The following is a 14,322-nucleotide window of genomic DNA, read 5'->3' as shown; positions in this document are numbered from 1 at the left end:
ACCAATCCTTACTGAAAAACTGAGTCTTTGGTGGATGCTCCTTTTATACCCAATCCTGACACCCTCACCTCCCACCAACTAATCAGCTGCTTGTAAAAAATCTTCCAGAACAACGATAGTTTGATATTTTATGAGCTTTTCTGTTTCTCTTTGCTTCTAACCCAACTTTTCTTACTTGCATCAAACTTAAAACTTGTGTCTGTTCCATAAAAGTTCCAATGAATGAACTAATTGCACTTTTTACTTTCTATTACATTGTGAAACTTTTCCTGGAAATGGGGTTTGGGCATTAATCCTGCAATAACATTAAGTAGAGTAAAAGTTAGCCATTCTGTTATCAAAATGTAGCTTTATTGATTTGCGCAGCCTTAGTTTTAGATTGGTCACAAGATGAAATGGGGCTATTTGTTGTTATTCTGTTTCAGAGCAACAGTAAACATGGACTATTTTAATGGATGTTCGTTAGCGTAAGCATAAACACAAAGATCCTCAACCAAATGCTGGTTTCTCCGATTCAGCAGACACTTCAGTGACTACAGTACTCAGAGATCAGGGGATAAACAGGCTATATGATCCTTTATGCTGGAATTCAGATGCTCAGTGCTCAGGTACAGTAAACCTTGCTGTGGGAAGTCGTGTATGGCAGAGTTACCTGGTACTAACATAAAAAAAAAATTAACCTGCATAGTGAGGAATATGTTTTTGGGAAAAAAAAAACAGAACTTACTTTTGTCCTTGATTGCTGTAGTTGTTGTCATATGACTCATATCCTTGGTCATCGTAAGCTGTTCCGTAGCCGTCGTCATACTCCTGAAAAAAGCGAAGGGACAAAAATTTAGCAAGTTTAAAGAGGTGCATGTGGTGTTCTGCAGCCTTCAACTTGTTACGTATGGTGGTCTTGGTGCTCCACCCTCTGCTGTTGCCATAGAAGCCCGCTTGCAGCATCATTCCAGAGGCAGCTGCAGCCCCGCCCTCATCACTGTGTCACATCCATGACAGTGGGACGCACAGAGTGTCGCATGTCCCTGTGTTTTCATTTCATCAGCACCTCAAAGGATTGGGCCTTGAACATCTGTTTGAGCTCTTGCAATCTGCCCCCCTCCCTTCACTGTTCCACCCTGCACTCCACCCCAGGCTCCGCCAAGAGGAACATCAAAGCAAAACCAGTGCCGCACCCGTCCTAATTTGGGATAAATGGGACTTATGTTCCACAAAAGGCATCGACCCCCAGCGACACATTTCTCATCCCCCACACACTTCTTTGCTAATTCCATCTGCCCCCTTTTTTGCATGCTTGAAACGAACGTCTGTAAGATTTAGCAGCAGAGGAAAATGCTCATCACACCCATGTTATTATTAAGGCCTTAATTCCTGATTAGAAACATGCAAATGACAGTTTGCCAAATGACAGTATTTGATTCAACTCTTTTATCTTTAATCCTCCACAAACGGAGAATGTATGATTCTCACAGGAGTCCCTTATGTAGCGACACTTACTTGTTTCTGGGTAAAATATGAGATTTGATGCAACAGTTGCTCAGGCATCACTTTTCTTCAGCTGTTGGGGAAGATCTGGCTGCTGCATTTATGGAATCTAATTCTTCGGAACGTCTTGAGAGCTCAGTGGTCATCCCATTGGGCGGCATGTTTGTGAATGTGTTGTTCACGTACGTGGAAAGATTCTTGCTTTTGTGAAACTGTCTGTCAGTCCTCTCAGCTTAAAGGGAATTCCATTCCTCGCTGGCATTTGTCCTGCAGTTGCCGGAGCTCTTGCAATGCCAACAATTCAACAGGCTATTGCAGGGAGCGGCTGCAGTCAGCAACTGTACATTTCACGGTATTAAACCTTTGCATTCCCCTCAAAAGCAACAGCAGCGTGAGTTCTCACAAAGGGATTCGGTGCTGTCAAAAGGGATGTAATGAAAAACCTTTTTCTAGCAGAGAGGACACAGTGGATTTTGATTTAAACTAGAAACACTGACAAGAAAATGTCGTTTCTATGAGTGGCAAACAGGGGAAAGAGGGTTATCGACAGGCAATTTAACTTTAGGGATATTTACAGCAATAAATTGTTGCTTTTAAAGAACTACTCGCTCCAGCAGACAAGAACCATCTTTGTTGTGTTTAACTTTGATTTGTTTTTAGATGTGAGTTACGTTTGAGTGTCTACTGTCCAAGTTTAATCATAATTATTCCTAAAGTTGTTTCCTGATTTGGTAGAAGCTCAGTATCAATGAGTGCAATGTTTGTAATGACTGCCGTGGCCTAAAGGGCTCTTACAGAGTCAAGATAATCTGAGCATAGCCACTAGTCAGGTTTCCATTCCCTGGTGAAGAAAATCTTAAAAAACTGAACAAAAGAAATGTGGATCAAACATAATTTCCCTGCAAAACTAAGGCAAAAAAGTAGTTGTCCAAACCAGAAGCAGAACATGCTTCTGCCGATCATACCGGACTTATGATTGCATGACAGCTATGGATCTCAGTGGTTTAATGAAGTATACGAGTCAAAGTGAAGAAACAACAGTCTTTCAGACACGCGTTGCTTTCCATTAATTTGATGTCCCTCAGGCTAAATGAAGAGGTAAAAAAAACTCTTCTCACACAGCAAACAACACACAGGTGAGGTGAAAGATATCATCTCTGATGAGTTGCCAACAATTACACTTTTTCTATAAAACCGACTGCATACTGAGCCAGTCTATAATGATCCACATGATCAGTGTGCAGCAGATTTACTGATGTGAATTACCTTTTTTTTCTCTCTTTTTTTAGAAAACTCTGACTATGTACCACCCAGACTCATAAGAAAATGGGAAACAAGTTTGAATCTAAAAACTGAATCTATCGAATCATGTTCACCGACAATTTTCGCTGCCGTTTTTGTGCCGCTCAACATAAGAAGAAATTAACTTTATTGAGGAGCACATTCTCACCGCAATTAAAAAAAAATAGTCAAGAAGGTGACATCGAACATTCAACAAAGTCTGCTGGAGATCGGAAGGGATGGAGGAAGGAGCTGAACGCACACCTGTCAAACCAAATAACTGGGTTTTAAGATCCTGTCCCTGCCAGCTTGAATTCAAAGACAACTAAAATTGGTTTGTGCATTGTTAGACATGTCATCACATTTGAAATTAAAATGTCTCTGTTTTCGTTACCCATTACCCAAAGCAGCGTCCTATTTCAATCTGTTTAAAAGTCTACTCTATTATACAGTGCCTACTGCAGGCTGGAAAATACGAGGGTGGCTGTGAATATTGAATGAGAATGAAATCTCGGGAGAAGAACCAAAAGGAAAATCCTGGAACTGTGGTTGTGAAGGGAGCCTCACTTATCAGACAAGATGCTTGTTCTAACCAGTCACTTCTCTCGCTCTCTCCGGACACTTTTTCCACTTGAAACAAGGCCACGTGCGTGCTTGCCAGTCCAACACACAGAAAAGTTGAAATCATGACGCTATAGCTCTATCGGGTAATTACATTTAGATATTTCTAAGGGTTTTCTATTGAATACATAAACCGCACGTCCAAAGTAGCAGACAATTACCACCAAGATATGAAGCTTCCAGTCCGTCAGACACTAAACGAAAAGTGAGCTTAAGAAAGAAATTCTTGGCCGCTGAGTTACACAGTTTGATGTCGCACTATCCTGAAATGGTTGAGCTGAAAAGGTGGGGCTAATTAAAAATAATGAGCTGTGTGAGCCATGACCAGTCCACCAGCACAAGCCACCGATATCATCCCAGTTTTAACGGGCTACCTCTTTGTGCTACACGTTGCAGGTCACCTCTGAGGATTACCCTGGTGTCCAACAACAATGGTAATGTCTCTTCTATACCTACAGAATGTCTTTTCTTTGATTAGAACCTGGCTTCATTGAAATCAATCCCCCCCTGTTTCCTTTCAGCTTTCTGGAATATAGCTGTAGTTATTGCATCAGCCAGTAGTTGCTGAGGTTGAGTCTCTCTCTCTCTCTCTCTGTGGTGAGCAGGGAAGACGCCAAGCAGAGGAAACCAGTCGCAGTCTGAAGATTTAGGATCAAGTGAATAATGCAAAGATGATTTTGTCGAATAAAATCCAAAATAAAGTTGATTAAGGAGGGACTTAAACATACAGAATTCTCAGAAAAATGTCTTTACTCTGGAAATAAGTTGTTTGAGTCCTAGTCTGAGAATTATTAAACCCCTAAAAACATCTGGGTTTTTTGCTATGAAAAAAAATTCTACTGACCTTAAAATGGCTCGATTTATGACTGTAACTTTCTCCCAACTAAGTAAATGAGGATTTATGAACATGTTATTATGGCTCTGCCCATATATGTGACCCCCTGGATGATGACACAGCCTGCCCTATCTACCCCTTCTCTGTTCATGCTATGCTCTGTTTGGCAAGTTCAATATTGGGGTAATTCTGCAAGACATGTTATAACCAGAGAGCTGAATTATACAAGTGGAACTATTAGAATCATAATGTATTCACTTTCTCTCACTTTGTTCAATTTTGGAATTGCACCGCCGGTTGGCTGGCTTCCGGCGAGCAGCTCTCCCAGCCACCGTGTCTCCCAGCCTCCAGCTCTCCCCGCTCGCTCGGTTTCACCTGGCAGGCCCTGGCTGTTGGCGGCGAGCCGGGGCTCGTCTTTTGGCCCTGCTCCACCTAGCTTGTGCGAATATCTCCTTTTGCTTGCACAAGCCTCTCATTTCATCAGCTTATCGCAGTGCACACAAAAAGACAAATTGGGACTTTTTTTAAAAATTTGATGGCAGTAGCACAAAAAAGTTGGGAAGAAGCCACACAAGGCTGGGATACGTAAGTGGTACTAGAAAGAAAAAAATCTGAATCAGAAAAACTTTATTGATCCCGAAGGAAATGGCTCAAATGGGTATAAAAAAAAGCACTACAGAGAGGCAGAGTCTCTGAGAAGTAAAGATGGGCAGAGGATCAGCAGGAAGCTCTGCTTTATAAACAGACATGACTCTGTCATGGAAATCCCTGCATGGGTTCAGGAACACTTCCAGAAATCAATGTCTGTAAACACAGTACCACCCACAAATAAAGCCCCATCATGCATACAGGAAGTCATCCGCGAACATGATCCAAGAACACTGCATCCTTCTCTGGGCCAAAATGAACTGAGGCCAAGTGGGAAACTTAAAATTCTTTTTTTTTCTATATCATGCCAGAGTTGTTGTCAAAGGAACACATGTCGCTACGCAGTGGAAAATATCCATCCAACAACCATCAAATTCAAGATGAGCTCATATTTTTCAATTTCTTACTTTCAACATCGGATGTTGTGAATAGAATACTGGTTTATGATAAACTACATTTGCTAATCATTGCATTCTGTTTTCAATCAACTTTCACTCAAAGTCTTACTCAAAGATCATTAGTCATTGAGGTCATTTTATACCTAATACTTGAGCTAATTGTAGAATGTCAAGTCAAGTTTGTTCGTAAATACGGTTACCTGACTTCTGTCTCTCTCTTTTTCATTTCTTTTCAACTCTGATTATGAGGCATTCTCCCTAGTTTCTAACCCACTGGTAGAGAATTCCACTTCTATTAGACTTCCTGTAGGGTCAGTAGCACCGTGGACCTTCTGGAGGCCATGCGTGAGTTGTTGACCCACCATCGTGAGGGTCAATGGGAAGCCTTCAACGCTGCTCTGACATCTCTATCTCGGTGGTTTCACCACTATTTGTACCTGGATTCATGTCTCAAATGATGGCTGTAAGCAGGCCTGACAAACCAAACAACGGCCAAAGTCTGGCTCACTCCCATACTGCTGTTCTGTCAGCAGTTTTGTTGTCATACTGTAGTGCCATACTGAAGGGGTATATTTCAATCCAGAACCAAGACCAGAGTTGAACCCAAGTCTAAATCTTAAGTCCTGGGACCTCCACCTCTCCTACGTCCTAATGCAGGCTTTGTGACTTATTTTTACGATGAAGTTTCCTCCCAGGAACAAGTACTGGAGCAACGCTCTGGCCATACTAGGCCGTATGGCTCGACATACTGTACATACACATGCAGCCTTGTTGACTTTTCAAGAAGATCACTCAAGAAGTTGAATACAGTACATGGGATTCTCCACAATGTCTTCAAGAACCAAAACAGAAGTCCACTTGCCTTCCGCTTAAGCTAATGGGGCATCCATACTAATGGGCACTGCCTGGGTTACTGACTGAATAAAGTTTATGGTAAGAAAAAATATTTGAGCCGACACAGTGGGTGCTGGGCAGGACCTTAATTAGTGCCCAGCACAAGCCACGTGTCATTGCGATTAAGCTAGTCCTCCTCTTGTCTTACTGGTGACTCTATCGAGGTGCTGTCCACTCACATAGGACAACACCAACCGGTATTAAGGGGCGCATTAAACTTTAACAATGGCATGTTATTGCCATTTATTCGAGCAGCCACTCTATAATTGAGTTACAAGTGAGCTGAGAGGAGAAACATGCCTGGTTTATAAATCACATTGGCACATTCAAAATGATTCTTCACTCTGGTGTCTGTAATGTGAAAAAAAAACAGTTTCATAATGGAAAGCAGACAGAGATGATGGTGTGAGTGGGGCTGTTATAATATGTGGTGTGTTTGCATTGGTATACCATTTACTCAAAATATCTTGGAGCATAACAATACCGCGACAGCGATGTGTTTCCAGCACTAAACGGGATTAGTGTGACAGTGAGAGGCTGAGGGGAGGGGTGATGAGACTGAGAGGGGAGAAGGAGAGCAGCCCCTAAGTGAGTCTTTCATTTGTATGCCAGTGCATGGCTGAGAGGCGTGTTGTTAAAAGATAAGGACTGGCCTCTGAGGCCACTGAAAACTAACAGAGGGTCTGGCACCGCATGTTACAACAGCAGTATCACGGCCGCTCCACTGTGCTCTACAATGCCACTGTAACAGATAGGATGCCACTGACACCCAGAGCAGGCTTTTCAGGCGCTGGATCTGCTCCCTGGAGCCTGTACTCCATCTAAATTAGTTCAACAATTCACTGTCCTCACATCACAAACTTCATAATATGAAGTGCACATACAGGATGATCTGTGCTAGAACCTAAAAGGTTCAAATTGAGCGGATGAAAAGAAGAAGAAAAGCTTTGCTCTTCCCAGATGACTAAATCATGACACCATCTGCTCAAGGAAAAATGTCCCACTTCTAAACAGCTGTGAGACACAGTACCTTTAGATTCTTAGGGATAAAAGCAATATAAACTCCCATGATGTCGCACTACAGAGAACAAATAATCCATCGGTTGCAACCCTTGGCCATCGATCTTGATCTGAGTTTTATCAAAGCAGCTACGTGTCATTTATTCAGCTCTTCCTGCCAGCATATTTCAAAAAGCTGAACCGGCTGGAATTTGCTGAAGCTTTTCTGCTGCAGGGGTAGGAATAATACTCACACCATCACACTGCGGATGCCAAAAAGTTGGCCCTATGCATCAAGATGAAGTATCACTTCCCTGCGTAAGGCTTGACAAATGTCTTACCTCCTCTTATTCCAACACGTTTGGTTTTGATCTTAGCTGAGTTTCAAATAAAGCCTACTCATGTCTGCCAAGTGATATCTGTGGAATCCATGTCATTAATAAATTAGCCGCGCAGAAATGCATCTGCACACTGAAACGCATCAATCACTGCTGCGTTTGTCGCAGCTTGCTGATCCCGAGGGCCTGGCGCCGACACAAGCTAACGCAGACAACGCACAGACAAAGCTCTCACATTTACACCTGTGAATAATTTAAAGTAACCAATAAAACAGATCGACTTGTTTCCTGACTGTGGAGATAGCACAGGAATGGAAAGCCCATGCAGATTGATGAAGAAAATACATAAACACCACTCTGATTGACTGTCAGACATGTGGAAACCAAATGGAAACCTTGGTGTTGTCAGTTGGAAGCCTCCAGTTCTGTTTTCTGTTCTTCTTTCAACGTTGAAATACTTTAATGAGCTTCAAGGAAAACCATTTTAGGAATCCTTATTATTCACCTAAAACCTGCGTGGAGCTGCAAGGATACTGTGCTTCAGTCACCAATACCCCATTTAGACCAACGTGGATCCAGTGCTGGTTCAGAACTAGTGCCTTATCTTAAAGCAGTTCTTTTCATTTCAACAGCCTCAGAAACTGCTCTTGGCAGAGAAGACTGGTTCAAGATCCCAAGTCTTTGTTGTCTGCATCAATGTAATGTTTATATTAAGGACTGGGGGTGGGATTATACAGAGCAACAAAACCAACTAATATATGCCAAGCAGCATGTTTAAAAAGCACAGAGCCAGCGTAGCATTAAGTCTGCCTATTCTAAGGAAAAACAATAAAAAAAAACAAGCTTCAAAGTAGATGTGAAATCGAAGCAGAAGTGGAACTGCCCCTTCAGACACTGCTACGCTCAGCAACACATTATGTCAAACGTGCACCTTGCAGTGTCGGTTGGTGGCTGACCGGACAAAGTGCATGCGCAGCACATAGCTTGGCAAGCGACAGAGCTGACAACACCTTACACGGACACGAGGCATCCAATCAACCACAGAGGGCAGAGGGGAGGCAAAGCTAATACTGTCTGTGTCTGAATTTCCTGTGACATAAGTTCAAGTGATCCTCCTTATTCCCACAATGCCATTATTTAAGAATGCAGAACCCTTCTGCTGGGGATTCCAGCACAGCCGTGATCCTTTTCTCTAAACACAAACAGGACTAGCAGTAGGGCTTATATATTGTTTTGGTTGGGGAAATGCCCCTTCATTAGTGGCAGCGTACACAAACTGGGAGCCTCACACCTACCGAATCTGACCGTCTGCTCTGCAAACCCGATTGCTCACTTGACCAGTGACGAGTGCAGCTCATCTTTCTAGTCTACAAGTTCATACATTTTTTAGTGACATAATGATGTGGCTCCATGGTAGCTCACTTGCCCACAGAAGAGGTTTGAACGTTGAATCTGTTCCAAAGTTGCATCAGCGCTGGCTCAGCAGAGGGGCTTGGTTTAAGATGGTCCAAAGGGTGGGGGGCATAAACTCGGAGCCTGACTAAATGCATTTATTTGCGATCACCATCCTATAAATGTAGAGAGGGTCTAACGTAGTTATGTATATTCATCTATATCTACCAGATTTGTTTAAAAAAAAATAAATCAATGATCATTGATCACCATCAGATTAAAGCTCCAAATATCACAGCAATGCATGAATAGGAGAAATTCAACTAAAACTAAAAATAGAGAATCACTGGAAATCTGTGGGAAATAAAAATAACATTTTCTCAGTGACTGTTCCATTCATCAGCTTTGTCTCAGGTGAAGAGGTTTCAGCCTTATCTGAGCTGCCGCTCATACACCGACTGGATGCAGCTGTTTCATCACAATGTCTGAGATATTTCCCTAACCGTTACATTCAATTTAGATTGACCGGCTTCAAGGTGCAACGAACTAGACAGCAGGAATCAATTAACAATGTTCGGATCTATGCGGAAGAGGACATGCAGAGAAGTGCTTGAGGGGGATGATGGATTGTTGCCACAACAGGCAGCAAAGACTCACAATCCTCAGAGAGGATTAACGTATCTGGAGGGTTTAATATAAACAATCGCGGCCCAAGTGCACCGCACACTTCTTGGTTTTCTCACTCAGAGGAATTAAGTTCACACATGAACAGACAAAAAAAAAAAAACACAGTCACACCTAACTCTATGAAAGTGAGTCTACTTCATTTTCTCCTCACATCCCTTTCCATGTTGAAAATGTTGGAAGTGTATAGAAGAGACGTTGTGCAGCCTCTTTTTTATGACATCATTTTTAATTCTTCTCCAATGGGATTAGCAGCAGGTAAGGCAGCCGTCTCAGTGTTCCTAATGAATGACATGAAATGAGATTTGGCTGCAATCATCGTAACCATTTAAGACAGATGGGGCAGCCAAGACCGGATCACGGGATAATAACATTTCAGTGGTTTTGTTTGGTAACAATTGGATTCAGAATAATTTAATGCTGATGCAAACAGAAGCTTTTAGAGAACTGGATTATTAAACTAGACAACTTCCAGACGAGGATGCTGTAAGTCGGTTTGTCGGCCCGACAAAGCCGCCAAAAGATAACCGAGATCTGGTTGATTTTGTCTGAGCGGGAGGAGAGAAGACGGAGAAGAAGAAGAAGACGACACCTCCAGCTGAACATGTGTTCTGGCCTGTGGCGATGCCGTGCGGCGAAAATTGAAGATGCATGTGAGCCAAGCAGAGACAAATGAAGGCAACAGATGTGAAAAAGAAACATCTTTGTCATTTCATTGATGAATGTAAGAGCCTATTTGTCAGCGCTCGACGGAGAGCCCTCGTCGTGCGATAGTGATGTATTCATATAGTACAAAGCAACTCATTCGCTCACTAATTTGTAGCGATGGGGTGAGATTTATCTTGTGGCAGATGTTGGGGGTCTGTCCCCACCCCCACCCCCCAACCAAACACACAGGTGCAGGTGTCGGGGGATGCAGTTTACAACTGTGACAATGATGGGAAACAGCTGGTCCAGGAGTCATTCTCTGTGACCTCCACGCATTTGAATTGCAACCTCTGAATAAACCTGTCAGATATGGTTAGGAATGGGCTGCTGGGGCAATTTTCCAACGCAGGCCACCTCCCCTCTCCCTTCTATCTGCTAAATATTCGGGGTCGATGCTGCCGTCTCTGGAGTACTTGCCTTGACAGTGCAGCAGGAGACTTTCTTGGTAAATGCATAAAGGCTCTGACTCTGAGTCTAATATATTCGTCTCTGGCAGCTGCTGATATTACAGACAGGTCCACATAAGAATGTGCTGGTAAGCTATAAGAACAGACCGCTATAATATTTGTGCTGACGTGTTCATTCTTTGTTTGAACATTTTATGTATCAAGACTACATGGACAAATAAATGAATAAATAAGGTCAATTATCTAGTGCACACATGCTTATAGTCAACTCATACTGCCACAAATCTTAGCACATACATTTATCTTTTTAAAGGAACAGTTCACCAAATCACAAAACGCCACATTTCCGAATACTGAGTCACACCTTGATAGTTTTCCATGTTTGTATATTTCTGCCACAACTCTCTACAACCAACGAGAATATCGTGTTTGATTATGTGTCAAATATCGATAATATGTCGACAATTCCCTTTATCAAAACATTACTAGCTGTAAATTGGAGGTTATATAAAGTTCTCACACTTCCTCGCCTCCTGCTGTGGGTGAGCCCTGATGTAATGAGGACAACAAACTCTAAAACTTAGGAGAGTGGAAACAGCAAGTCTTTCCAAATGTATTGAAGTTGCTCATCACTATTCTTTCCACTGACTACATCCTTTGTGTTATGCAGCACACTGAGGCCAGTGTTCAATCAAAATTGGATTATAGTGACATTTGATACATAAAAACCTCATCTGGAACCCTGATGATAATGGCAATACTCCTTGCTGTGAGTTGTATGCTAAGGTCAGGAGGGCCCTCCCTATCTCAAAGGAGTCACAGAAAGTGGGTTTTTATTTATCCATGTTTGCAGCCGTCTGTTGGAGCCGCAGCAAAGAAACCGAACTGCTAAAGGATGCCGACTCTGTGCCGGGGACTGCTTTAGAGCTGACTGTGCAAAGAAGAACGCTGTAAAAGCGGCTCCACGTAATGGACAACACTGCTCATCCTCTACACGGCATACTGACTAAAGGACAGTGTCTTCAGTCAGAGGATGCTTCAGGTATCTTACACAATGACTCAATAATAGCTGTTTGCTCTTGTTATTATTTCTAATGTAGCCATATTATTTCCCTTTGGGGATCAATGAAGTATTACAGGACTGAAATGGACATTTCATTCTGCTGTAAAAGAGACCGCCATATTTCAATGTATTTCTGTCGTAGAATACATTTGTGTACCTGATCTCAAAGCTAACGTGATACATTGTTATCAACATACTTACATATTCACCGTATGTGTCCTGGACTATGGGAGGAGCTGGCCTGTAGCCGGCAGGTGGCGGGGCGCCTCTGGCTCTCTGGACTCCTCTTCCTCTGGAGGATGGAGCCCGGCTGGGTGGGGCTCCTCTGGGGGCTGCTCCTCGAGGCACCGCTGCATGCAGAGGGGGCACGCCTCCACGACTCCTTAAACCAGACACAGAAATCATCCATGTTTCGATTGAAAGAGCCAAAAAGCGCAACAAAGAGATATGTGTGCATTACTGCGATGGATCATTGCAGATCGTGTTCAGAGGATCTTTAAAGGATACTGTTAAAATGACTGTATCATCAATACAAATCCACTTTATTCCACATCTCCATGATGACACGCTATAATTCATTATGTTTGCAGTATAGCTGCCTCCTCTACTTCCACCCCAGATACAGACTTCCTACACTGGCCAAAATAACTTGACAACAGCAGCGATGAATATGATCCATGTGGCAGGCAGGTTATAGGTGTGGGTGGAGAGAAAAGAACAGCGCGGGCGGAGGGCTTGTTCTTCCATTCGAGGTAAAGTGAGTCATGTTCATTACTCAAAACATACCATGTCTTGTGGCTGAATTGCTTTCTTGTCTAATATGAAAAATGTAGATGAAAAATTGGAATCTCTGCCTGTTTTATGACAAACCTTTCCTTTTTGTCTGTGTGTTTTATGCTGGAGGTAAAGCCCTGTGTTTGGACTCAGAGGAGCCGACTTCAAAAACAATTTTTAAAATTCATGTTTTTCGATATTCTGGCTTCAAACGGTCAATACTGCAGCAAGTGAGTTCTACCTTTAAAATCTGAGCTAACGGGCATCTCGTTGATGAGGAAGAAAAAAATAAACATTGATAAAACAGGCGACCCAGACTCTAACCTGTCCTTAATGAAGAGGCAGACAAATTCAAACTGTGCTTTTAGGAAATCAAAGTCTATCTGACCTTCTTACACCAACTGAGCTTTCTTGTCAAGGGAGTTAACTGATCTGAAGCAGCAGCGGCAGCCGGCACCAAGGCTGCTCTCCGGATCATTTGCTTTCCATGTTTTTCTATTTCAGCTGCTTTCCATGCATCTGTGGTAAAACATCCCTGATCTGGGGCATGGGAAGGCGTAAAAATAAAATAAAAAACTCTCTGACTAGGGTAGTGGGGGATGTGACTGAAACAGAAAAAAGGGAAAAAACAGCTCTGACAGTTAATTCCCTTCAAGAACAGCACTCTTCTAGCAACAGCTGAAGTCAAAGGAAAGAGAAGCAGCAGTTGAGAAGTGGCAGCTCAGAGTATTGGTACTGATCAAACTCATGCACATGTGAGCGTGAATACGTACTGAACTTCCTGTGTAGGAGGCTGAGGGACCTCTGTCCTCCAGCACTCAAATAAGGCATAGTAAATGCTAATTATGCTACAATTCAAAACACAGCCAATTATATTCTAACTCAGAGCCAGACAAGTATTCCATGTTGGTGACCTTGTTTGTCTCAAAATCTGATGAAATAAATTTGTTTTCCTTCAAACAAACAACACAATTCGTCTTTTAAAGCACAGCGACAACGCGGGCAGGATAAAAGTTGTCTGATGGCCATGAGTTTTGTTTCTTTTTTAGGTCTCAGTAGAGAAGGAATTAGTGTGGGCTGACACTAGGCAGTGGAAGCCGTCAGTGTTTAACTATCAAGCTTCGAGCTCAACAGCCTGCCCTGTCCAACAAGTGTTCCTTTTGTTAGCTTGAGGTGGAGATTTGTAAAAATCATGTTCCCACAAGCAGTTGAATCAAGAGAGACTAGTTTACTATATTGAGTGCTAAGCAGTTAATGTGTGTATGAAAGTCAAGAAAATCTAATGTGGGTTGTAGGGTTGGTGTGCTATGGAGAAGGGAAATGGAGGAGAGCTGCGTGTGCTGAGGATAAGTCGCTGCTCGATACCGAGGTTCCAAAGCAGTGGTCTGGGACTGGGAATCTAGGGACAGGGACTCCAGACCTGGCCTCCACGCACACCTCCCAGGGATCAAGTCACTTGATCACATTTAAGTTAAGGTGTTGTTGTACTCCAAGTTCTAAAATTAGTGGTGGCAGCCATGTTGAATGTAGGCGCAGCGTGCCTAGTTAGAACAGTGAAGTAGGTTCTATTCTCAGAACTCTAACAATGAAACATTTTGCTCCCAACACTGCTCGTCATCATGCCAAGGCTGATTATAGGATATGCTAATGTCCAGACAAGCTGTAACCATTTGATTTAATTGGACCAAATACAAGTTTACACCTAGGTTACCTAAGCAGTTGCCATCTTATTTCCCACTCCCAGCCAAATCAAAGCTGGCTATAGCAAGGCCATAACCTGTACAGGCCTCACGAG

At 42.8% G+C, this 14,322-nt stretch overlaps 1 protein-coding gene across 3 annotated transcripts in view; it reads right to left on the bottom strand.

The window, feature by feature from the left end:
* khdrbs3 (KH domain containing, RNA binding, signal transduction associated 3) overlaps positions 1-14,322 on the bottom strand; it is a 108,766-nt gene that overhangs the window by 22,532 nt on the left and 71,912 nt on the right. For all 3 annotated transcript variants that reach the window (XR_011908358.1, XM_072369880.1, XM_072369879.1), the window contains exons 6-7: positions 11,955-12,135; positions 728-810 (exon numbers count right to left, since the gene is read on the bottom strand). Coding sequence is in view for 2 of the 3 variants with exons in the window: in XM_072369880.1 (XP_072225981.1) it covers positions 728-810; positions 11,955-12,135 (264 nt within the window). In the remaining variant the exon portion in view is untranslated. The remainder of the gene's footprint in view (positions 1-727; positions 811-11,954; positions 12,136-14,322) is intronic.

The sequence above is a fragment of the Leuresthes tenuis genome, unplaced genomic scaffold, assembly GCF_036924035.1.
Source record: "Leuresthes tenuis unplaced genomic scaffold, fLeuTen1.0.hap1 SCAF_18, whole genome shotgun sequence".
NCBI lineage: Eukaryota > Metazoa > Chordata > Actinopteri > Atheriniformes > Atherinopsidae > Leuresthes > Leuresthes tenuis.
The sequence above is the reverse complement of the archived record's forward strand: the minus strand, read 5'-3'. Positions and strand labels throughout refer to the sequence as shown.